The sequence below is a fragment of the Tenrec ecaudatus genome, chromosome 10, assembly GCF_050624435.1.
Source record: "Tenrec ecaudatus isolate mTenEca1 chromosome 10, mTenEca1.hap1, whole genome shotgun sequence".
NCBI lineage: Eukaryota > Metazoa > Chordata > Mammalia > Afrosoricida > Tenrecidae > Tenrec > Tenrec ecaudatus.
In genome coordinates, this window is record NC_134539.1 from 115562737 (window position 1) to 115587459 (window position 24723).

Genomic DNA, 24723 nt, shown 5'->3' on the forward strand with positions numbered 1-24723 from the left:
GTTCAAGTCCAGCCCCTTGTTTCACTAACGCCAGCCAGTTACCATGTTAAATCTTGTGCTCGTAAAAGGCTTGCCTACTGGCCTTGGGTGCTGTACTATCCTAGGACTCGGGAAGGCCGTGTTCCAGTTTCCTCCTTTGGTAGGTCAAAAAGATGAATTCCCTTCTCGCCTGGCTAAGGAACTGGGCTTAGACGCCTCAACACCCCTGCGCCGTTGAAAAGGTATGGAATCTGTTATGAAGTTAGCGCTCCTTTGCATTAACCCAGAGGAAAATTCCATCAGTGCCGCCCAGACACCAATCTGTCTCACGGCTCCCTCTAATCTCTTTAATATACAGAATTCAATCTGTGATATCCCACCACTCCATTCGACTGCCAACAACTCCAGTCCCTGCCTTATGGTTTGCTGCCGCAGATCTACACTCAGGCTCAGAGAGATGTTCAGAAGCCACGACTCTTTTAATTGCTTTATCTACCACTTTCATATCACTTACCATACGCCAGGCCCCATTCTAAGTGTTTTTGTAGCTTGTACAGACCGTGTCTAAATATTGACTCATTTATTCTTCATACCAGTCCTATGAGGTATGTGCCATTGCTCTTCCCATTTGACAGGAGGAGACTGAGGCTCAGACAGGTTTGGCGATTTGCAGAATGATGCAAAGTTAACAATTGATGAGCTGACTCCAGAGGAGCTTTGCTGTCTTTACGGGAACTTTAGCATGGCCTCTGGGGACATCCACTAATACTGTAAGGTGAGTCTGAGGCTCAAGGCTGGCCAGGGGCCCAGAGCTTGGGAAGTGCATCTGATCAGGAGGTGGCAAGGGACTGTCAAAAGACATCACAGGGAGGTGTGCTGTGGCCTGCGAAACTCTTTGGCCTTTGTTTTTATCAGACCAGTAGTCACTGCCTGCTGAAAGGGCTTGCTGACTGGCTCTTAGCTGCAGTCCACAACTTAGAATTTTAAGTACAAAGGAATTCTTCGCAATATTGTCTCACCAATGTGCTCCCCCACCCACAATCAAACAAAAATAAAAAAACCTGTTCTGCCTAGTCCTTCCTTACCACTGTCTCCCAGAGATAGTCGTCTTAATGAAAAAGACCAAAGACTCCCCCTGCATACCTCCCAAACACCACACAGGTCTTGGTGCTGCTGATACTCTTGGGGACCAGAGCCGACCTCACCCAATCCAACCCCACCCCACTCACTGTCATTGAGTCTAGTCCAATTCACAGAGACTCTTCAGGGAAGGGTCAAACTGCCCCCTGTGCATTTCCAAGATGGTAACTTTTCTTTCTTCTTTTTTTTAAGTTTCCTTGACACATAATCCACATCATCCAATTCAATCATATCAAGAAGAAATGGACAATCTACCACAATCAGTTTCAGAACACTTTTCCCAATCTCCTTCCAGGACTAAATCACCTGTAAAATAAGCTGTGCAATCACATTCAGTTCTAATGCTCCCCCCCCTTACCTGAAATCCCCTCACCCTCCCCACCCCACCCCCATCCTACATCCCCTACAAACCCTTGCATCAGTTATTATCTCCAGGCATCCACTTCTCCTGTGCTTCATGAACTGGTAAACTCAACAGACACAATAAAGTACAAACATGAACTGAAGTGGTAAGGACAAAGCAACAGCAATATCAAGATAAATATACCACAATGATGCTTCCTCCCCTCAACTATCATGACCCCAATTCTACCTTACAAATCCGGCTAGACTAGATGATGTACATAGGTACAGATCAGAGCTAGAGACACAGGGAATCCAGGGCAGATTAACCCCTCAGAACCAATCTTGAGAGTAGTCATACCATGAAGGTAATGGGAAGGTGGGGGGAGGAAGGGGGAACTGATCACAAGGATATACCTATAACTCCCTCAGGGGGATGGACAACAGAAAAGTGGGCAAAGGGAGACATCAGTCAGTGTAACACATGAAAAAATAATAATTTGTAAATTATCAAGGGTTCATGGGGGTGGGGGAGGGAGGAGAAAAATGAGGAGGTGATACTAAGAGCTCAAGTAGAAAGAAATGTTTTGAAAATGATGATGGCAACAAATGTACAAATGTGTTTGACACATGAATGGATGGATGGATTGTGATGAGTTGTACAAACCCTCCAAAAAAAGAGTTGTATGAGCCGCCCCCCTCAAGTAGAATGAAAATGTTTTGAAAATGATGATGGCAACAAATATACAAATGTGCTTGACACAATGGATGTATGGATGGATGGATGGAGTTGTATGAGCCCTCAATAAAATGATTTTTAAAAATACCACAATGAGCAGGAAAGAAAACACCTCTATCAATATCTAAAAAGTCAAGACCAAGAAAGAGATCCTTATACCTAGAACAAATTCATGTTGAGTCTAGAAGGAGATCAATTGGTCAAGTATCAAGTTTTATCCAGCCTAATCAGGATTACAATGATCTATGTTTGATAGTAAGGCTGTTCTAGACCTTTACCTGTGGTTAGTGAGGATCTGCCAGAAGCTTAATCTGACTAGATGCTCCGTAGATGGGATTTGGGCTCCCACTGTCCTCCAGAACCTTCCACAAATTGGGTGTTCTCAATGTAAGCTCTGAGTCTTTTCCCTTCATCATATTTGAATTTTGAACCTGTCATCTCTGGATCACAGGCTGGTGTGCTTCTTCCATGAGGACTTAGATGGCTGCTGGTTTGGAGTAGAAGCCTTTAAGACCCCAGACTCGATTCTGATTGATAGCTGGGCACAAGGTGGTAACTCTTTTTTTTTTCTTTTCTCTCTTTTATTCTATAGAAAAGGGTGGTAACTCTTCATGGAAGTATAAACCCTTATTTTTCTCCCTTGGACAGGTGGGAGGTTTCAAACTGCTGACCTTGCAGTTAGTAAGTAGCCCAATGAGTAACCGCTATGCCACCAGGGCACCCCCTTTTGGAGAAGCCATACTGAATTAACATTCTCATCAGACAGTAATGCTAACTGAGAGCTCCTGAGGTCTAGAGTCTCTATAAGAGGCCTTTGCCCCTTGTGATTTGATAGTTGTGTGTTTTATTTTATTTTAATTTTTCTATGCTCCAAACAAACCCATGAGGTGAAAGGCTGGAAAGAGAGGATTGTTCTTATTTGGAAGAGAGGAAACTGAGGCACAGAGAGGTGATGTTTGCTCCGAGTCACATCCTTGGGATGGCAGAGCCAGGGCTGAAGCTCAGTAGTTCCGCCCCTGGAAAGTCACTGTAGCTCTCTGGGCCGTGCTTTTCTTTACTACAGAGTCATGAGGGTAGAATCACTCGACTGCCATTGAGTTAATTCTGAACTGCCCCTGTGAGTGTCTGAGACTGTAACTCTATGGGAGTAGAAAGCCCTTTCTCCCAAGAAGCAGCTGGTGGCTTCGAACTGCTGACCTTGTGTTGGCAGCCCAATGAGTAACCACTACACCACCGGGCTCCAAGAAGGTTAGCATAAGTATTCTAAAAGAATCCTTCCAGTCCAAATATTTTGTAATACTTGAATTCTGAAAAATACTTCTTGCTGAGACATCAAGGCATCCACCCTTGGGGATTCTACGGTGAGAGAGCGAGCCAGGGGAGAAACGGATGCATCTGCCGTGCATCACTCCGGGAACACATCTTCACCATCTCCCATTGGCTGAGGAGCATGTCTTTCCTGTCTTCTTATCACGACACAGTGGGAGGGGCTTTTGGAAGGGCTTTCTCCAGATACTTTGGGTCTGCTGTGTGAGTCACCACCCTGACTAGGGTGACCCCGGTTAAGAGCAGGATGTTGCTCAGTCCTGTGTCATCTTCATGATCATTGATGTATTTGAGTCCCTTGTGACCATTCTATCAATCCATCTTATTGAAAACTTTCTTTACCCTCACTTCCTGGCCCTTCAATTTACCAAATATGATGCTCTTCCCCAGCAATCAATCTCTCCTTATGATGTATGCAACACAACCAAGTAGAAATCTCTAACAGTATTGTGCAATTCATTGATCCTCATTGGCTCATTTTTATATTGCCAGGTTTTTCTTTCTAGCTTGTCTTGGTTGGGAAGCTCTGCTGAAAGCTCTGCTGGTCTACCATGGCTGATCCTGTTGGCATTTGAAATACCAGTGGGATAACTTCCAGTAGTGTCATCGCAAGATGCAAGCCACCATAGTATGACAAACTGACAGATAGCTGCTGCCTACACTTTTTAGGGGCACCATATAACCAAGACAGTGAAATGTTATAGAAAACAGCAATATTTTGCCTCTAAGCCCACGGGCATACAACTTCTCAGGGAACGTTTATGATTGTAATGATAAGACTCTCACTGCCATGGAGTCCTTACTGACTCATAGCGACTCTAGAGGACAGGGTAGACCTGCCTTTGTGAGATTCCAAGACTGTAATATTTACAGGATTAGAAAGCCCTGTTTTTTCCCCTCAATTGTAATAATAGCTGATGTTAATAGAACATGGACTTTGGGTTTGGCACTGTATCAAGTATTTGATTATATTTCCCTATTCATTTCTCAGAATTTCCTTTAGAGATAGATGTTATCCTTACTGCCATGTTGCAGAAGAAGTAACAAGCTCAAAGAAGTAAATGAACCTGCTCAGGATCACCTAGCTATTAGGTGATGGAATATGGACCATGGATTCAGACAATTGGTCTGTTTGTAACTGCTGGACAACACTACTTCTCCTAGGAGAAAGAGGGTTTGGTATGATGTACATTTTAATTCCTTTGCAATCTATGATGTAATATTTAATATATAAAAAAGTGCATTGGGCACAGATAGTGACAACCAACCCACTGTTCTAACGCCAGGGATGGAATACCTAATTCCTCCAGATGGCAGCTGGGAGGAAATCCAAGCAATGTTAGAATAATCAGTGAGCGTCTACTATCCGGTGCATTCATTTGCTCAGCACTCCAGGGCCAAGACAAGTAGCAGAGTCTACCATAAAATCAACCACACAGAGAGAAGAGAGTCACTTTAGCTGGGCTACAAAGAAACAAATCAGATTACACAAAGGGCACAAGGCTAGTTTTGTTATAATGATACTTTTTAAGTGCCACAAGCAAAAAGCAGCTGGAGTAATGGGCTCTGGGTTGTGGAAGCAGGTGGACCCTGCGAGTCGATTATCCTTTTACTCAAGCAAGTACTTACTGAAATCCAGTAAAATGGAGAACACCTGAGGACCAGGTATACAGGTGCCCAGTACCCATAAGCAAGGTAAGTATTGGCTTACTTGTGCTTTCTTACTAATCTGTGGTGAACACTTTCACATTTTTTCATCACATCAGATTCTGCTTCCTATATGGCTGGCACCTGTCTCTTCCAACCCCACAACATCTTCCTCCAGAATCAAAGCTGCTCTTCATATTTACAGTTCCTAGCAGCTAGGTATAGGAACCCAGGTGGTACAGTGGTTAAGCGTTGGACTGTGATTTGCATGGTCAGCAGTTCTAAACCACCAGCATCTCTGAAGGCGGAAGACTGGGGGTTATACTCCTGTAAACAGTTATAGTCTCGAAAACCACAGGGGGTCATTACGAGTCAGCATTGACCTGGCAGCAGTGAGTTTGGTTTGGGAGCAGATATGAAGGTGACCCAACTGCTGAAAGCCAAGGGGACTTGAAGCCCCTCCTGATGAAGATTAGAAGACAGCCTTCAGTATGGATTAAACTCAATGCAAATAAAGCAAAATCCTTCACAACTGGGCCGATAGACAACAGCACAATAAACGGAGAAGAGATTGGCATTGCCAAGGGTTTCATTGAACACGGAGCAACAGTCAACAGTCATGGAAGAAGCAGTCAAGAAATCGAAGACATTAGTGCTTTGGGCAGAGCTGCTGTACAAGACCTATCTAGAGTGTTAAAGAGCCAAGATGCCATTTTGAAGACTAAGGTGGCCTTGACCCAAACTGAGGGACAATGCATTAGAGCAAGAATGGGTGCATCTGAATACGAGTGCTGGCCAAGTGTATCGAAAGTACCCTGGACTGCCAGACCACACCGATCTGTCTTGGAGGAGTACAGGCGAACGGCATGGCACAGGACTCTACACTAGTACTGTGACAGAAGTACCAGAGTTCCGCACAGAAGTACAGGACACCCTGGCTCCTTAGAAGTCAGGATGGCCAGACTTTGGCCAACATGCTTTGGACATGTTATCAAAAGAGAACAATGCCTGATTTGAAAATGATGGCAACACATGTACAAATGTACTTGACACGACAGGTGGATGGATTGTGCTAAGAGCTGTATGAGCCCCCAATAAAATGATTTTTTTAAAGGGAGAAGAGAGGGGGAGAAGCGGGGACAGTCCCTGGAAGAGGCTGTCGTGCATGGTAAAGGATCAGTGTAAAAGAGGAAGACCCCCTCCTGCGGAGAAATCGTCAGTTCACTGCCATAAAGCCCCCTCAGTGACTTGATCCGACAAGCTTGAACTGCCCGTGTGAGTTTCCGAGACCGTAACTGTTTACAGGAATAGAAAGCCCAGCCTTTTTGCAGCTGGTGGCTGCAAAAATGCGCTCAAACATAGCACCCATTAGGAGGTTGGTGCAGGACCAGGTAGTATTTTGGAGTTGGAGCCGACCTACCTGCAACAGGGATGGAGTAGCCAGTAAGCCAGGTGCGATAGTTTATTGTGCCAGCCTGGCCGATAAACACAAGTAGGATTAACTGAAGGGCAGAGGGATAAATGGCTGAGTGAGCCTCACCTTGCTTGTTCTGTGCCTCAGTTTAAAGGGGTACACTACCTGTGGGGTGCCTAGCCTGTGGTCTGTGTCGCTGTAAGTAAGCATAGGCTTACTTGTGTTTACTAATTTGGGCTCACCTTGCTTCTCGGTAATCCATTCCTGGATACTTATAGTCTGGTCAGGCGATCTCCCTTCTAAGTCACTGCCAACCTCGAACCAGTGACTGGCCTCTATAAAAAATAAATGTGGTCCGACTAGCTGACCAGCGCCTCAAATTCCCTACCCCAAACAGACCGCTAGGCGGGGGTGGGGGTGTGGGTGGGTGGGGTGCGGACGGCGAGGCGGGACGGTAAGGCTGGGTGGGGGCGGGAGAGCTCCGAGGAGTGTGCGCAAGGCTCCCAGGAGCTGCGCTGCGCAGACTCTGCTCCAGGGGGCGCTGCTCAGCCTCGGAGCGCTTTGGCGTTTCGGAAGTGCTTGTCCCTCGCCGCTCCCCGTCCAGCCCGCCGCCGCCCGCGGAGGAGACGGAGCAGGCGCGGTCCCGGCTCGGGAGCTGGAAGCAGCCGCGGCGGCTGCGCGGCGGGCCCAGGCTGCCGAGGCTCGGGCGGGGCGGAGGGAGAGATTGACAGGCGGCGCCGGCTGCGCGGGAGAGCGGCCTCGCGGGCTGGGCGCTCCGGGCGAGCGGAGGTGTCCGCTCCATGCGTGCGGGCCGAGCACGGCCCCTGCGAGCCGCCGACATGAAGAAAGACGTGCGGATCCTGCTGGTGGGAGAACGTGAGTCTGCGCCCCCGGGGCGGCCGCGGCCGCCGCAGCCCTCGCCTCTGCCTGCCCGTAGCGCACTCCTCTGCCTTCGAGCACCCGGCCTGCCAGACCCTCGCCCTGCCCTCTCGGCTGCCTGCGGGCGGCCCTCACGGTCCTCGCCTCCTACCTGGGCCCCCCGGAGACACCCCCCAACCCGCCCTGAGCCACTCCCCCGCCCCAGACCGGTCCTCATCCTTCCGAGGGACCTCGCCTCCTCTCCCTCTCCGGGCCCCCTTCTTGTGGGCCCCCGCGTTTCCGAGGCGGCCTCCTGGGGCCTCAGTCCCTCTGGTCTCCCGTGGAGACTCCCTGTCACTGCCCGGCAGGTGCCGGAACCCGCAGACAGACGGACCAATGGGGATGGCGTGAGCCGGCTCCCGGGGCAGCTGGGGGAGGGGTGCGCAACTCTCGGACTGGCGGGCAAGGTCAGCTTTCTGCACTTCTCTCCCCCCCCCCCCCCCCCGCGCTCACAATCTTCACTCCGTCTGCTTGAACATGAACCTTAAAGAATGGAGCGTTTTTAAATGAGACTCGTACCGGTGTAGTGGAATCGCTCCGAATACGTTCCCTATTTCCTCCAAAAATGCACTCTCTCAGCTTCAAGTTACACAAGCGCTCAATGAATGGATTGTTATTTGAGAGGAGGTCCTTAGTTGAAATTCGGTTGCCTGGACGCTTCCTTTTACCCCTCTTTTTAAAGCGGTGTTTATTCCCATAGCTCCCAATGTGTAAAATGCCAACAGACACGTGTGAGATCCAGACAGACAGACAGGAGACCCCCTAGCGATTCTTCCAGATAAGATATCAGGATGCCTTCTGCTCTCTGACGTGTGGGACAGAACAGCAGACACACAGCTATGGACCGTGCAAGTTAATGACTCAGTAGCACTAAAATAAGAAGAAAGTGGGTTGGGGAGAGCTGATGTTGGTGGTTTGTGTAGATAGAGTAGGGAGTTAATGCCCTGCCCCTGCGGTTTGCAAGGGCACTAACTCGACCGAGCCACCTGCCATTCGCAGTAGCCCCTCGGCTCTCCGGAGGAAGAAAGTGAGAGTGAACTCATTTGTTCCCTTCTGTAGTGGTTGTTTTGTTTTTGTTATTGATATTTATTGTCCACCTGCTGTTTGGAGAAGTCTTCCTTTACAATCAGAATTTGGAAGTAAGCTTAGCCAAACACACTTCGATTTTAGTCTTTATTCGAACCTGCCTTGGTGGTTTGTGTTTTGCATGGTGTTCTTTAACACAGCTCAGGGGGGAGTGTTACTGAACTTATGATTCCTGCCTTTGGAGCAACGTAGGGGGTATGAGTAGAACACCTGTTTAAAAACGTGGGCCTTCTTAGTTTTACGTCACAAATCTTGCTAGGCCTGCATATGGACATCGGTACAAATAAGATATTTCGATGCAAGAAGTCCAAGATAGATAAACCTCTCAGAAACAGTAATGGGAGGAATGATCCCCTGAGGGTACAGGAAGAGAGGGGGAACAGGGGAAGGGGGAACTGATAACAACAATGACTAATAACCCCACTCTAGGAACAAACATCAGAAATTTAGGTGAATGGATGCACTGGAAGGTATAAGTTATGGCAAAAAACTGTAATTATAATTATATTAAGAGTTCAGATGGGTGGTAGGGTGGAGGAGGGCGGGGATAAAGGGGAGCTGATAATCAAGGAGTTCAAGAAGAAACTATTGAAAATGAAAATGGCAGCAATTGTGCAACTGCTTGTTCTAATGGATTTATGGGTTGTAATCATATGTAAGAGCTCCTAATAAAATGCTAAAACATTAAAAAAGCTCCAATAAAATGATTTAAATTTAAAAAAATTTAAAAATAAAATGAATAAAAATGTGGGCCTTAGTGGTACCATAAAATAGTTTTATAGCATAGGCATTTTAATACATTTTTTAAAATTAGAGACCACAAAATCCACGTTTCAGGTTTAGTTTTGGGTAAAGAAGGCAGGTGCTTAGAATTGTTAGTATAGCATCTGACTAAAATGAAATGCACACGCGAGCTCTGTGTTCAGTGTTAGGATATTTGAGTGAAAGTGTTAATACTGGTATTTACAAAGGAAGACACAGCAGGAATTCAAAGCTAGTTAGAAAAGTTGCAAGCCCTGTTCAGCTGAAATGAAAGGTGGTAAAAATGGGTATGCAAGCCTTCTCTCTCTTCATAGAAACGGGGAACTTTTGACCCAAGAGGAAGCCTTAAAGAAGACATTTTTCTTTTTACTGTGTACCAAAAGCTTTAAGGCAAATAATGTATGCATAATTTTTTCCTAACATTTAAAATGTTAGGAAATAGGGTAAACATTTCTTCGAAATTCATAATTTTAAGTAGTTGTTTAAAGGCTGTTGTTTTGAGTGGTTGTATTTAAAGGATTTGAGATTGAATGTAAATGATTGACAGCTGCTAGCCCAGTTGCAGCACTGTAAATACTAAGGTCAAACACATGGATTTATTTACATTATTGATAGTAGGAAAAAAGTGGTAGCAATATGGATTGTTACTTTCTCCTTGGTGGGACGCATTTCCAATTGTCTTTTAAGATGGCTAACTGAGGGGAATGGGCAAAGAACATTGTTTCTGGTATTGTCATAGTAAAACCTATTAATTCTTAGCACTTCAACCATTTTATTGTTGTTATTATGTATCCCTGAGCTACAAAGCAGCAACTTCATTTGCCTAGGTTCTGAAATAATTGTGAATCGGTTTAGTATTCAGTTGGCTTTGTGCTCCTGGTGAACAAGAGATCTGTTTTGGACCCACTTCTCATGCATCCAGGCTTTATGCTGTGAGGCTGCATGCTACCTTAAAGGTTTCCAGCCTTGGCAACTCTGTATAGGGTCACTGTGAGTTGAAATGGCAGTGAGTTGGTGGTTGGTTGGAATTCCTGCTGCTTACCTCAGAGAAGTTAATTAAGCTGTTTATAAACTTGGAAATTTTTATGTAAAGAGAAAGCCAAAGCTTTTTAAAATATCACTTTGCTATCCTAATTATCATGCCAAATTGAACATCACTTACTATTTAAACAAAACAAACGTTTAAAAGTCTTTTAAAATATACCCACACAAAGCTCAGCTCTTCAGATCATAATATTTTTATGGTAAAATTAATAGGTCAGAATGTATATTTTCCTAAATTTATATCAGGATGCTTAACAAATATCCTTGCTATAGTATATTTAGCAAGGACCTGAATACCCTTTTCTATAATCAGTTTATCTTAAAGAGGGTGATACTACCCCCTGGGCGTGCTGGGAGGCTCCAGGGGGTTGGAAAAGCAGGTACCTGCGTTTTATCTTGGATTATGGGCGATAGAAGAAAACTACTTTTTAATTGTCGGGGGCCACTGAGTAATTTTTTTTCCTGAAAAGGGAAATAGGCCATATAAGTGCAACTACATTAAAAATGCACAAGAAATTTTCAGTTTTAATGAAAAAAAATTTAAGCTGAATTATTTTTGTCTTCTGTTGGTCACATTTATTAAGAAATTGGTACCTTCATCCTCTTAAAATTAAGCTTGTGGCTCTTATCTGATTAATGTAACATTGAAACCTGTGCCAATGTCGTTCAGACTTCCCTCGGCTCTGGCTTAGACTGTAGTACCAGGTCCTTAGCTGCTCTGCCAGCTTCTTTTGTTCTGCTCTATAGCTCATTCTCCATGTGGCAGGACAGTCATCTTTTTAAAAATAGATACTCTTAATTCCTTTTAAAATTTTTCTGTGTGTTTAGAATAAAGTCCTTAAAGACATAAAGTCCAAACTTTTTAATGCAGGATTCCTAGACTTTCCACAATGGACCCTTTCTCACCCTTTCCTCATTCTCAGTCTTGAGCCCCTGCCCTTTACAAGAAGGACTTCCCACTCATGATCTCCATCACCCTGCATATTTGTCCATGGTTTGTCTCTGGTGCGAAAGGAAGCTTATAAAGGCAGAGGATTTATCTTGTTCACTGCTGTGTCTCTACTGCCTAGAACAGGCTTGGGACAAAAGTAGACACCCAAAGAGTTGCTGAAAGAATGGATGAGTTCAAATTAGTTCAGCTTGTTTAGACTTACCTGGTTTTCCCAGCCATTACTCTCATCCATGAAAATGTGATCAATCTCTTAAATTCAGCCTGATCTGGTAATTGTTAGGTTTAGAAAGGGCAGCATTCATCCTGTCTTTTATTCTGCTTCTTTGTTTTTGTTGGGAGATTCCTGTCTTTTGATGGTAAGGTAAATAGACCAGTGACTTGGCCTGACAGTGTCAGGAGTTGTCACTGTAGATTCTGACCCAAGGCAACCCTGTAGGGTGGCGTAAAGCTGCTCCAGGACTTTTGGCCCTTGCTGAGAGAGGTCTGCTTCTCCTTGAAACATCAGAAGCTATGGTAGAGGTTGAAAGTGTTGAATCTAAACTAAGTGTAAGAGTCCAAGAGACTTTGGGCGCAAACTACCATTTATTTTAGGAAAACACTCTATGGTCATTTCAAAGCCATATTATTACGCTTCACATTTTGGTCTTTATTAAGAATGATACTTGAAGATGAAACTTCTTTGGTTTCATGTAGACTGTGTTTAGTAACTAGGTGATAATCTATGGTTCTCTCAACCTTCCTAATGTTGCGACCCTTTAATGCAGTTCCTCATGGTGTAGTGACCCCCCCAACCATAACATTATTTTTGTTGCTACTTCATCACTGTCATTTTGCTACTGTGATGAATTGCATGACCCCTGTGAAAAGGGTTGTGACCCACAGGTTGAGAACTGCTTGTCTATGACCAGAGATGTTTCAGTTGAAGGTCTAGTCTTCATCACGCCCTACATGTGTAATGGAAACCTGTTTGTTACTGCCCTTTTTTGCCACCGACTGGAGGAAACTCGGTGGCCACGTGGTTAAAGTGCTTGTGTGCCGAATGGAAGGGGACTGTTTGAACCCACCAGTCTTTTTGCAGGAGAAGGATGTGGCGTGGCAGTCTGTGTCTGCAAACTGCACTGACTCTCTGCTGTAGAGTAGCTGGGACCAGGCATCAGCTTGAGGGGAATGTCTTTTGTTATTGTTTGTTGGGCTGCCAGTCAGTTGGGCAGCAGTGCTGATCTGGTCTAGCAGCAGTTGTTCGTCTGCAGGCCCTCTCTGTCCGCATTTGGCTGTCCAGCTCCACGGTATATTCTTATTACAGGAACTTAGCAAGAGGCCACAAAGCATCCCATCAAAGAAGCAGATGAAAATGAGGAGTTACGGCCCTCTGCCACTTGCAACAAGGGATGTTTGTTAACAAGAAAAATAGCCAGCGTGACTGACTGGTAGGCTGGTAATTGGGAGCAGAATGTTGTTTCTGCTTCATGAATATTAGGAATTTTATGGTCATTTAGAACTAGATTCTTAAAAGATGTGATGAGAAGACAAAGGAAGTTTTTAGCCTGGGTAAGTCTAGATCATTTGTTCTACAGTGATGAATTCTGTTTCCCATGGGTGACCTACTTAGAAGCATGGCGTCTCAGAAGTGTGGCATGTTGCTTTGCACTGAATCTTCAGGCCTTCTGTCCTCGGAGGTAGTTTGTGGCCTTGCTTTTTGTCTTTATAGATCACAGTATTGCTCAGGCAAAAGAGAGGTGATAAAGACCGTCAGATGGCTGGCAGCAACTCTCTGTTTTTTGTCCTCCATATTAAATGTAAAATTAGTAAAATGGTTTGAGAAGAGCTTGAGACTTTGTTCCCTTATAGAAGTAGTTTTTGTGTCAGGAGTATTTAAAACATTCTGTGTTTATACTCATATCTGCCATTAGTAAGGACTTTTTGGATGTTAGGTTTATTTCAGTAATTCTTAGAATTTAATATTATCAAGTGTTTGTCTCATCTCTAAGGCATTTTAGTTTATTTCTCAGTTAAAATGAGCTTAAACGTAGTCTATTTCAAATTTAACTGCTGCTTCATTTCCTTGATAGTCTCACTCAAGGCTTGGTAGATAGGTCTTAAGGAAAGCAAAATCCCTAGCTTAGAGTCACCAAGGCATATAAATCACATCTGTGTATAGCCCTTTATTAAAATAATTGCTTCACACTGCCTTTCCAAAGGAAACCTAAGTGAGACTGCTGAAAATATGCCCATCTGCTCAGAGTTCACTGTAATTTGTCTCTCACACTCTAGTTCTGAACTTCTCATAAAAAGGAAATGACTCTTGGGATTTTATGTAGCTGAGATTCACAACTCTTTGATTAAAAAAAAACACCTTTTATTATATAGTTACTTAAAAAACTAGATGATGTTGTTACTGGCTGCTTCCATTTACAGCGTAGAATTGCTCCACAGGGTTTTCTTGGCTATAATTTGTACAGAAGTAGCTTACCAGGCCTTTCTTCAGCAGAACCACTGTGTGTTTTTGAACTCCAGCTTTTTTTTTTTAATAATTATAAACTGCTTAATGGAATTGTTTTTTGTAGTGTAATGACTGCTAAGCTGTGTGCAGTCCTTTAGTATTGATGTAAATCACTTAAATGGAATTATCTCCACTCTGATGCCACTGTCTGGTATGTGTGTCATGGTCAATCATAAGTAGAGCTCTGTAGCTGCTGTAATTGAAAATGTCTTGAAGTACATATGTAAGCATCTTCCTGACATTTCTAAAGGTAAAATGACAAGAGTGAAGCCATTTAAACTTTAGGAAAAAGATAACTTATAGATATTTCTGAAGCACAGATAATTAGAAAAGGTAGTGCTTTAAAAAGGAGATGGAAAACTGAAATATTTCCCAAATACCTGCAATGTGCTGGAGCCTTTGGTAATCCCAACACCATTTTGGGGGTAATTGATATCATCCTTATTTCAGAGGAATTTACTAGTGGGCAGTGGCATAGGGATTTAGCCGGAGGTTGTCTGAAGGTTAAATTCATAGTCTCCCATGGTGCCACTTGGAAACTGTTATCTTAAATAGATAAAAAAAAAATAAAGCAACATTTTGTTATTTTACATAGACGCTAAAATTTGTTAAAAAAATTGCCTACCATGACAATTATTCTGGTTTGCCAGTGGTGAGGGGACCTTCAAGAAGTTCTTAGAAAAACGGGACGTAAATTTTCTGCATGCTGTTTTTCAAAGCTCCCTTGCATGTGTGTAGGTGAAGGTGTGAGAAGTTCTAGAACATGCTGTGCAGACACGGGATTACTGCTGCTCATAGTCAAGAAGCCAGTGTTGAAAGCCTGATTAGACCATAAGTACCAGCTTGCAGCTGAGCGAGGTGAGGGTAGGAGTAGAATTGTGATTTAGAGCAACCGCTTCATTCCAGAGAGCCCTGGTGATGGGATTGGTAATTGCAAGGTTAGCAGTTCAAAGCTGTCAGCTGCTCCGGGGGAGAAAGATGAGGTTATCTGCTCCTGTAAAGACTTACAGCCTCAGAAACGCTAGAGAGCATTGCTCTGCCGAGTCACTGTGAGTCAAAAATGACCCAGTGGGAGTGGGTAAAAGCTAAATTCTAAGGATCCCTGGTGACTCAGTGGACTGCTGTTGCAGGGTCTGGTTCATACCTGCCTGCTGCTGCTTCACAGAAGAAAGGTGATACTGTTTACTCATGAGAGATTGACAGGTTCAGAGACGCTAAAGAGCAGTCTGCTCTGTCTTACAGGGCCACTGTGAGTCACAGTGGACCCCACAGCAGTGGGCCGGAATTCCTTGCTCTGGAAATTACTTTTTAAAAAACGACTTTTTAAAATAAAAGGCTTCTTGTGAATTGGCTGAAAGTTTACAGAGCAACTCAGTGTTGCATTCAACAATTCATACCCGCTTTGGTTTCATCGCATTCATTGGAGTCCCTTCAACGTTCCATCACTTGTCGCACGTCCTCCCTCCATGTGCTTCCTGTTTCTCTCTCTCCTTTCCTACCCCTTCTGAACGTTGTCCTTGTGTAAAGGCTGCCCTTTGGAGCTCACGTGGTTGAGTCGAAGGTGTGCTTCCTCCCTGGTATAACTGTTCCTCTTAGAGATGCTTCTGCTGTTTGGCTAAATATTGAGCAAAGAGAGTGAGTACATTTCCAGACCTGCAGAATTGCCAAGGGTCATCTGTAGACTGGAGTCCCCCCAGTCTATTTACCCACTGAAGTCTGACCTTTTTTTTTTTTTTCTTTTTTATGATCTTGAGTTTTAACTTTTGTGATTTGGGTGGAAGTTTATAGAGCTGATCGGTTTTTCATCCAACTATTCACACACATTTTGATTTGTGACATCGATTGCAGACCCACAATGTCAGAGTACTCTTCTCACATCTTTTTCTGTGGCTATTTGCCTTGTTCTCCCTTGGCAAAGGCTGCCCTTTGATCTCATACGATTGGTTATTCTACGGAGTGAGTACCTCCCTGGTGTTACCGTTCACCTCATTCCCAAACTTAAAGCCATACTTCATTCTGACTCACAGTGACTCCACAGGACAGAGTTGTACTGCCTCTCTTTAGTTGTAACCCTTCTTCTGCATAGGACTGCTGGTTTTGAATCGTTGACCTTTTGGACCTCAGCTCAACATGTAACCCACTGTGCCACCTCTGTAGGATGTAACCCACTGTGCCACCTCTATAGGATGTAACCCACTGTGCCACCTCTGTAGGATGTAACCCACTGTGCCACCTCTGTAGGATGTAACCCACTGTGCCACCTCTATAGGATGTAACCCACTGTGCCACCTCTATAGGCCTGTATGTTGTTTGGCCTGGGGATTCTTGTAGGCGGGGAATATGAGTTAATGAAACTTTTAGTACTTAGGTGGATAACAGTTTGTGAGTGGGCTTACTAGCTTGGTTGAAGGTCAGGAGCTCAGCAAAGAAGGGAAGAGATGAGAGGCTCTACCAGTCAACACCAGCAAACTCAGCTGTGACCACTGATCTTAGGGCCGTGGCTTTCTGCCCAGTTTGACTGGTCAGAGGTTGTTCGCCAATTGAGGAATGCTTCTAGAGATAGCCGACTTTCATGGGGCCAATTATTTTTGATGTTACCTTAGGTTTTGGGGAAGGGGGGAATCTTTTAATACCCCCTCTCCTGCCAGGGTATGTATTTTCTTGCTTCTGAGGCCAGCGCTGCTAGACTAGACCTGGTAGCAGGTTTATGCTTTGGTGGGAGTCCTGATCCTGCCTAGTGGCCAGAACTGCCCTTCAGACAGTAGCCTATGTAATGATTAAGCTATGAAGAAATCTGACCTAGGGGACTCATGGTGAGTGGAATTAGTCAATCACAAAAGGACAAATACTGTATGAGACCACTGTGGTAAAAAGTCAAGAAAAGGTTTTCCCACTAGAGGAAACGTTCTTTGTTCATGGTAGGAGTGCACAGGAGGATGAGTCACTGGCTAGGACATAGCCACATGTTAACTTGGGTTAAGGGGAAGGCAATATACAGTAAGAGGGAGTTTGGCAAAAATTGGTGGCGCTGGGGAAGACCCTGGGGGGAGTGCAGGAGCTAAGGACAGCAGAGGTAAGTACTGCCATCTACAGAGTCCTGCAGTAATGGTGATCTACACATAGGTGACGCACAGACTGATGGAGTGTGGGTTTTTTTGGGGGGTGGTGGTAGTGGTGTGGGAGATTGGAAGACTACCTACAAACATCTATAGGTTTAACTGAGGATATTTGTACTTGGGTATTTACCTTTGCTGCAAATATATCCATGAATGTGGTGCAGATGTAGGGGGCAAAGTTATGAAAACTTCTTAGATATAACTAAACATCTTGAGAACATACGTTCTGGACCTGGGGCTCAGGACCAAAGTGTTAGGGGACACTAAGGTCAATGGGTATTGTAGTCCACAAAGGCAGTGCTCTACCTCCCCTTCATTGAGTTGCAACAGGGATCTTTCAAGCTCATGAGCAGCCATCTCAGGTGCAAGTGTTAGCCTCTCCCTGTCTAGAGGAACAAACTGATGAAAGTCAAGGTCACATGGAAACAATGAATCCAAAAGATTAATGGACCACATGAACATCAGTCTCCACACACCGAAACCAGAAGAACTAGACGTTGTCCGGCGATCACTACTAACTGCTCTGAAGGGGGTCACGTTCGGAAGCCCTGGGTAGTAGGAGAAAGATGTGGAACAAAACTGCAGATTATGGAAGAGGCTCGGCTTACTGCTCAGCTGGAGACTGGTAGGACTCCTAAGACTGTGACCCTTATTAAGGGTTGGAATGGAATTTACCTTCATGGCTAAATTTTTAGTGAAACAATAGACACGTTTATACGGGGACAGTAGCACTAGTGAGGTATGTACGCAGAATAACCAACTATTTGAGATATAAAGGGAAGTATTTACCCAAGGATAAAGTTCAGAAGGGTTAGCAGAGGAGGAATGGAAATAGGAAACAGGAAGGAAGTGAGGTGAATGATTATTCAAGGGGATGCAATGAATGAGACAGACAAAATGTGTATGGATTGTTAAAAACTGATTTACTCTGTAGATATTCACCCATTTAACATTAAGAAAATTAAAAAGCAAAAGAAAGAAATGCTTGGGATGTTCTTCCAGTCAGAGCAGTTTCTTTATTGTAGCTGCAGGCTCACCTCAGAGGTCCTTGGCTTCTCACTCACAGCCTGGGCCTCTGTTCTGTTCTTTCCAGTAAGCCTCAGTGCAAAGGTGCTGAGCTCGAACTCTGTGGGTCAGCAAATTTAGGTCCCCAAAGTAAGTGCTGGAAGCACCCCACTCTACAAGCAAGCCTCCTGTCTGAAGGCACTCAGCCTCACTTGCTCATTGGGGCGGGGAGCTGTGGTCCGACTCTCGGTTCTATTGCTGCTGCTCTTCTGCTACTCATCTGGTGTCACAGCTTTGTCTCCAGGTGGAGGAGGCTCAATGCGTAGGGATCCCGAGGTCCAAGAGACATGCTCCACTGCTAGCTCTTCTATCTTGATGGTAGTGAGGTCCCCATCTGGGATGAGATGGCCCCTACTATACCCAGCAGAGTGGCAAAATTGTCCATCCCCCACATTACAGTTCCAGTTTTTTCAATTCCAGTTAGTGCCAGCAACAGTCTCCCACAACTTTCAACATTACCCTCAAACCCATCAGGGAAAAGTCTTTGGGTGGGAGTTACAAAGACCCTGGCTGGTAGAGTTGTATCAGGTGAATCATTACACCATAAGAGAGTATAAGCAGCTTTGAGGTCTTAAGATGTCAAGATGGGCAGATGTTTTAAGGACAAAGAGAGGAACCCATTTGCCTTTTCATTACCAAGAAACATTTGAGCTGTTGTGCATCTGGTGCACATGTAGGAATGGGGAAATATATAAGATACACAGGAGAGTTCTTTAGAAATGAGAAAGTGTGTGGGAATATCTGCTGGTGGTAGTTATGAAATTTTGGAATACAAGGAAAAAGCAAGCAATCTCAAAGTTCAAAGGTCACAGGAATCACACAACTCTCAGATCTTCCAAATGTTTGCTGTTTTGAGTACTTGGAAGTTATTCTACTACTGAAATAAATGACAAGAACAGCGCCATGGGCTGTCCCCAATCCCAATACACGGGCAACCCCCCTCCCCCCAGAAGAATTCACTTCAGAGGACAGCACTGAAGCTACAGCTCAGGGAGAGGAACGTGTCTGATCAGCACACAGGAGCAAACGAAGGGGGAGGGAGAGAGAGTGGAGCACATCCTGGACCACCAAACCCTGAGGACAATATTCCTGCTCAGAGCAGCCAACGCACAGAGAGGACCATACGGACGGCCCTACCATGAGACACGAAGCCCCTCACTGACCCAAAGCGCTATGGGGGACAACACTGGAGACACAGTTCTGGAATTGTACCCAATCTGACCCCACCACACGGAGAACAGCAAAGGAAACAGAGCAATGAAGTCCCCTGGGGAATACCAAGAATAGACTGTGGGGTCAGGGTGTGCACCCCATCAGACACTACTGGAAAACACTCCTAAAAGGCTATAAACAGACCTTGAACTATTTACAGGCTTTTCTCTTTTTTATTTGTCATGGTTTTTTGTTGTTGCTTTGTTTTGCTCTGTCTTGTTTTGTGCATATTATTATCTCTATTTCTGCATGTCTGTCTAGATAAGATAGACCGGATAAACAATCCAGAGGAGAAAACAAGGGACCATGGGATGATTGGGGCGGGGGGGGGGGGGGCATGGGAGAGGGAGACCAGGGCAAAGAAGTGAGTATTAACAAACCCAGGGACAAGGGAACAAGTGATCCAAAATCGATGGCGAGGAGGGTGTAGGAGGCCTGGTAGGGCTTGATCCAGAGCAGTGTAACCGAGAGGAATTACTGAAACCTAAATGAAGGCTGAGCATGATAGTGGGACAAGAGGAAAGTAAAAGGAAATAGAATAAAGAACTTGGAGGCAAAGGGCATTTACAGAGGTCTAAATGCAGGCTTGTACATATGTAAATATGTTTATGATGATAGGGAAATAGATCTATGTACGTATATTTATAGGTTTAGTATTAAGGTAGCAGGTGGACATTGGGCCTCTATTCAAGTACTCCTACAATGCAAGAACACTTTGTTCTATTAACCTGGCATTCCATGATGCTCACCTTCCTGACATGATCGCTGAAGACCAAGTGTATGCTTAAGCAAATGTAGTGAAGAAAGCTGATGGTGCCCAGCTATCAAAAGACACAGCATCTGGGATTTTAAAGGCTTGAAGATAAACAAGTGGCCATCTAGCTGAGAAGCAAAAAGGCCCACATGGAAGAAGCACTCCAGCCTGTGTGAACATGAATTGTCAATAAGATCAGGTATCAGGCATCAAAGACCCAGAACAAAAATTCCTATCAATGTGAATGAGGGGGAGTGCTGAGTGGAGACCCAAAGCTCACCTGTAGGCAATTGAACATCTCCTTACAGAAGGGTCATGAGGAAGAGACGAGCCAGTCAGGGTGCAATATAGCACTGAAGAAACATACAACTTTCCTCTAGTTCTTTAATGCTTACCCCACCTCACTATCATGATCCCAATTCTGCCTTACAAATCTGGCTAGACCAGAGCATATACATGGTACAGATAAGAGTTGAAAACACAGGGAATCCAGGACTGATAAGCCCCTCAGGACCAATATTGAGAGTAGCGATACTAGGAGGGGGAGGGAAAGGTGCGGAGAGAAAGGGGGAACTGATCACAATTATCTACTTATAACCCCCTCCCAGGGGGATGGACAACAGAAAAGTGAGTAAAGGTAGACATCGGTCAGTGTAGCACTTGAAAAAATAATAATTTATAAGTTACCAAGATTTCATGAGGGAGGGTTGGTGGAGGAGTGAGGGGAAAAATGAGAAGCTGATACCAAGGACTCAGGTAGAAAAAATGTTTTGAAAATGAAGATGGCAACAAATGTACAAATGTGCTTGACACATGGATGTATATATGGATTGTGATGAGTTGTATGAGCCCCAATAAAATGATTAAAAAAAAAGAGGGCAGGGCTATATTGGACTTTGACACTGTGGTCATCCTAGCAGTTCTGACCTGTGCTGTTTCTTATCACTCCTGGCAGAGCCCGAGGAGGGCTCTCTTCCAGATGCATTCATCTTGCTCCACAGCATCTGTTCGCCAGAATAGAAGAGGGACCGAAGGCACAAGTTCTGGGTTTCCTAATGCTGGAATAAGATGGGAGTGGAATGGCCTCATTTTCAGATAACAGTTTACCCCCATTGTGTATAGTCATGTGGTGTGGGATACCAGCCCCACAATCAAACGGGTGTAATTGAGGGGTAAAATTAAAGAGGTGTCAGACAAGATAGAGCATGAAGTTGCTCTCCTCCTCGATGGAGCCAAATACTCACAGAGAGAGCGAATATATTTTCAGTCAAGGCTTATATACGCTCAGGGGACATGCAAGCCCCCAAATTACATCGTAACAGGAAGGGGTTGTATAGTAGTCATGCGTGTAACAGAAGGGGGACGAGCCAGTGGTGTATACGCAATAGGAAGTGGAGGCACTAGGGCAGCAGTTCTCAACCTGTGGGTCACAGCCCTTTCACATGGGTGCCTAAGACCATCGGAAAACACGTACTTTTGATGGTTTTAGGAATTGAGACACCGCTCTTCTGTCTCCAGATGGGTCCGCCTACATGCAGATACGCTCACATATGAGTAGCCCACATGTGAGTACTGGCGTGAAGACTGTTACCCATGCTACACCGTGCTTCAAGACAAAATTTCATTTATTTGTAGTTAGAAATAAATATTTCACAATATGTAATTACATATTGTTTTGTGATTAATCACTATGCTTTAAGTGTTCAATTTGTAAGAATGAAAATACATCCTGCCTATCAGATAGTTACATGATGATTCATAACAGTAGCAAAATTACAGTTATGAAGTAGCAACAAAAAATTTTGTGATTGGGGGGGTGTTACCACATGAGGAACTGTATGAAAGGGTCTTGGCGTTAGGAAGGTGGAGAGCCCCTGCACTAAGGGCATACATGTGACAAGATGGGCGGACTTCAGATTCAAGATGGCAGCCTAACCTTGGACCTCCCTGAGTTGGTTTGACCTTGTCTTTGGGCCTTCCTTTAGGGGAACAATCCACTATCCTTATCAGAAGGGAGTGGGCCCAAAGGGTGGGTCAGACTCTAGGGTCTGATGGCTCTAGATGGGTGATAACCCTCAGGGAGATAACCTTTAAGCAGTTGACCTCCCTGTGTATGGTCATTAACCATGTATGTAGCACCTTAGGTATGGCATGTAATAGGAGGGGACAACCTGGGGAATAACCTTTCGGTTTCCCACAATGTGGGATTAGGTTGAACTAACGTGGATGTTGAAAGGAATATTACCTTGAGCTAACTGAAGGTTTGAGGTTGCTGGGACCTTAAATAAGATTATGCTGAAATGTTTAATAAGAAAAGGTTTTGAAATGCTGAGTGAATATAAGTCCTAGAAATTCTTGGGCCCCACACAGAGACTTAATGAATTGTGCTTTGTTCTTGAAGATAGATGGGTGTGGCTTCCAAGTCACTTTCCCAAAGACAATTTGGGGTGCCTTCTATTGGTAGGGTACTTTATCTTTCTTAGTAGCACAGGGCTTAAGTGTTTGGCTGCTAACTCAAAGTCATCAGTTTGAAAGCAGCCACTCCATGGTAGAAAGATGCGGCAGTCTGATACCCTAAAGCAGTGCTTCTCAACCTGTGGGTCATGACCCCCAACATGAGGAACTGTCTGAAAGGGTTGTGGCATGAGGAAGGTTGAGAGCCGCTGCCCTAAAGGCTTTCAGCTCTGGAAATCCACAGGGGTAGTTCTCTTCTGTCCTGTAGGGTCACTGTGCATTGGAATGAAATCCATGCAGTGGAATTTTGGTTGGGGTCAGAGGGGTCACATCTTACCTCCTCTGACTACATAAGGTAGAAGGAGAATCCAACCCCATACCACCCAAAAGCTGTTTGTCACAAGACAGAGCTCCAACATGCCTCTCCATCCTCCTTTTGCCCTGTACAGACACCAAACATTCCTCTCACATCACTGGGTGAGATCATCTATGGGCACTGTCCCCACACAACTCACAAACAGTGCTCACAACTAGGGGGATTATTAGAATGTTAACAGAAAACATAAGGAAGCTGTCTTTGGTCCACAGCAGGTTCCTCTTTACAGCCAGAAGCTAAGTATCTTTATGGTCCCCAGCCTCTCAGGCACATGGCCTCTCCCACCTAGGGCCAGGAAGCCCACCTACTGCTTTCCCTCTGTCTCATGGACTCTGCTGGGGCCTCTGCTGCCTTTACTACTTCAGGCAGGGATCTTCTATGCATTCGTTCCATTCCACTGGGGGCTGTTCTTGCCCCATGGTCCTGGGATTCTCTGTTCCCACTTCCAAGATGGTTCTTTAGCATCCTCTACATCTTATATGCATAGGCCTACCCAATCATTTGCTGGAAATTATAGGGAAATGGGTTGAAGAGCTACAAAAGCGATTTCAGTTCACACCTGCATTTTGTCTATGTTTTTGTGTGTGCTACATATACTTTTCCTCTCTTAGTTTAAATAGAGCAATGGAATAGCACTTGACTCAGGCTTCTTAGATACAGTTCCCATATTTTCTCCACCTAGTATCCAGGACTTTGTATCTGGAAGCTATTCAGGTAATTACTAATCAAAGGAACTTATATTAGGAGTTTGTCCAAAAAACTATGATCATGCAGAAGCAGACAGTAGTACTCTGTATGTTCCTCCAGTGTTCTTAGTTTGGGCCAGGCGTGAGGGCAGGTATGTCTGAACAGAATGTGCTCTCTTGGATAGCCGTAGCTCCTTTTGAGAGATGCAAAATTCTCATGACCTCCTTTCATATTACGTAGTTGAAATCTCAACATTAATTCTTTTTGAGTAAAAACAAATTAATCTTGGAATACATTTTCTTTTCTTTTTTAAGTCGTTTTATTGGGGGCTTATACAACTCTTATCACAGTCCACCCACCCATCCATCCATCCATCCATCTATCCATCCATCCATCCATCCATCCATCCATCCATTGTGTCAAGCACATTTGTTGCCATCATCATTTTCAAAACATTTTCTTTCTACTTGAGCCCTTGATACCAGCTCCTCAGAAATACATTTTCTTTACTTGATTGTCTGAGCAGCCATGTACTATGTATTACTCTTCCGAGTTACAGACGTATCAAGACGTGGGACCAATTCTCCAAGTGGCCATTGCTAAAGTGATAGCATGGGGCGAGGGGACTCAGGTCCTGTGGGGTACCAGCCCCACACTCCAATGGGTCCAAAGGATGGTTGTGTAATTGAGGGGTAAAATTACAGAGACATCAGACAGGACAAGGCATGCGAGCACTCACCTCAGGGACCGCCATGGCTTCAGGAGCCAGGTTTGTGCAGAGACAGAATATATTTCCAACCAAAGTTTATATACGCTCGGGAGTGTGTGAAATCCCTCCTAATTACAGTTAACCACATATGCAACAAAGTGGGCTGTGTCCTAACCAGAAAGGTCCCTGAGCATTTCGGAGGAGTAACCTAGCACCAGAGCCCTGGGCAGGTGAGGAGGGGCTGTCTGCAGAGCCTCGAGCACTAGCACAGTCTGCTCCTATAGTTCAAGCTCAGCAGTCAGGTATGTGCTCGTAAGAGGTAACCTTAAGCACTATTATGGGATTACATAGTGGGGAACAATATTAATTATGAGAATGTCATTGGGACTTATCTCCAACTCACTCCCTCCACCCCAAAACCCAGCCTGCCAGGCTTAATATATGTGAATAAAGGATTCACTGTATGTGCTCTCTTCCAGTCCTTTGCTTCCCACGAAGTCT

General features: G+C 44.7%; 1 protein-coding gene across 5 annotated transcripts in view; it reads left to right on the forward strand.

Annotated features, from left to right (window-relative positions):
- The first annotated feature begins 7212 nt into the window (after positions 1–7212).
- RHOT1 (ras homolog family member T1) overlaps positions 7213–24723 on the forward strand; it is a 74439-nt gene continuing 56928 nt past the window's right edge. For 2 of the 5 annotated variants that reach the window (XM_075561372.1, XM_075561374.1), the window contains exon 1: positions 7213–7463. In XM_075561372.1, coding sequence (XP_075417487.1) covers positions 7388–7463 — 76 coding nt within the window. In that variant the 5' untranslated portion in view covers positions 7213–7387. The remainder of the gene's footprint in view (positions 7464–24723) is intronic. The other 3 variants (XM_075561373.1, XM_075561375.1, XM_075561376.1) reach the window with 2 other exon arrangements.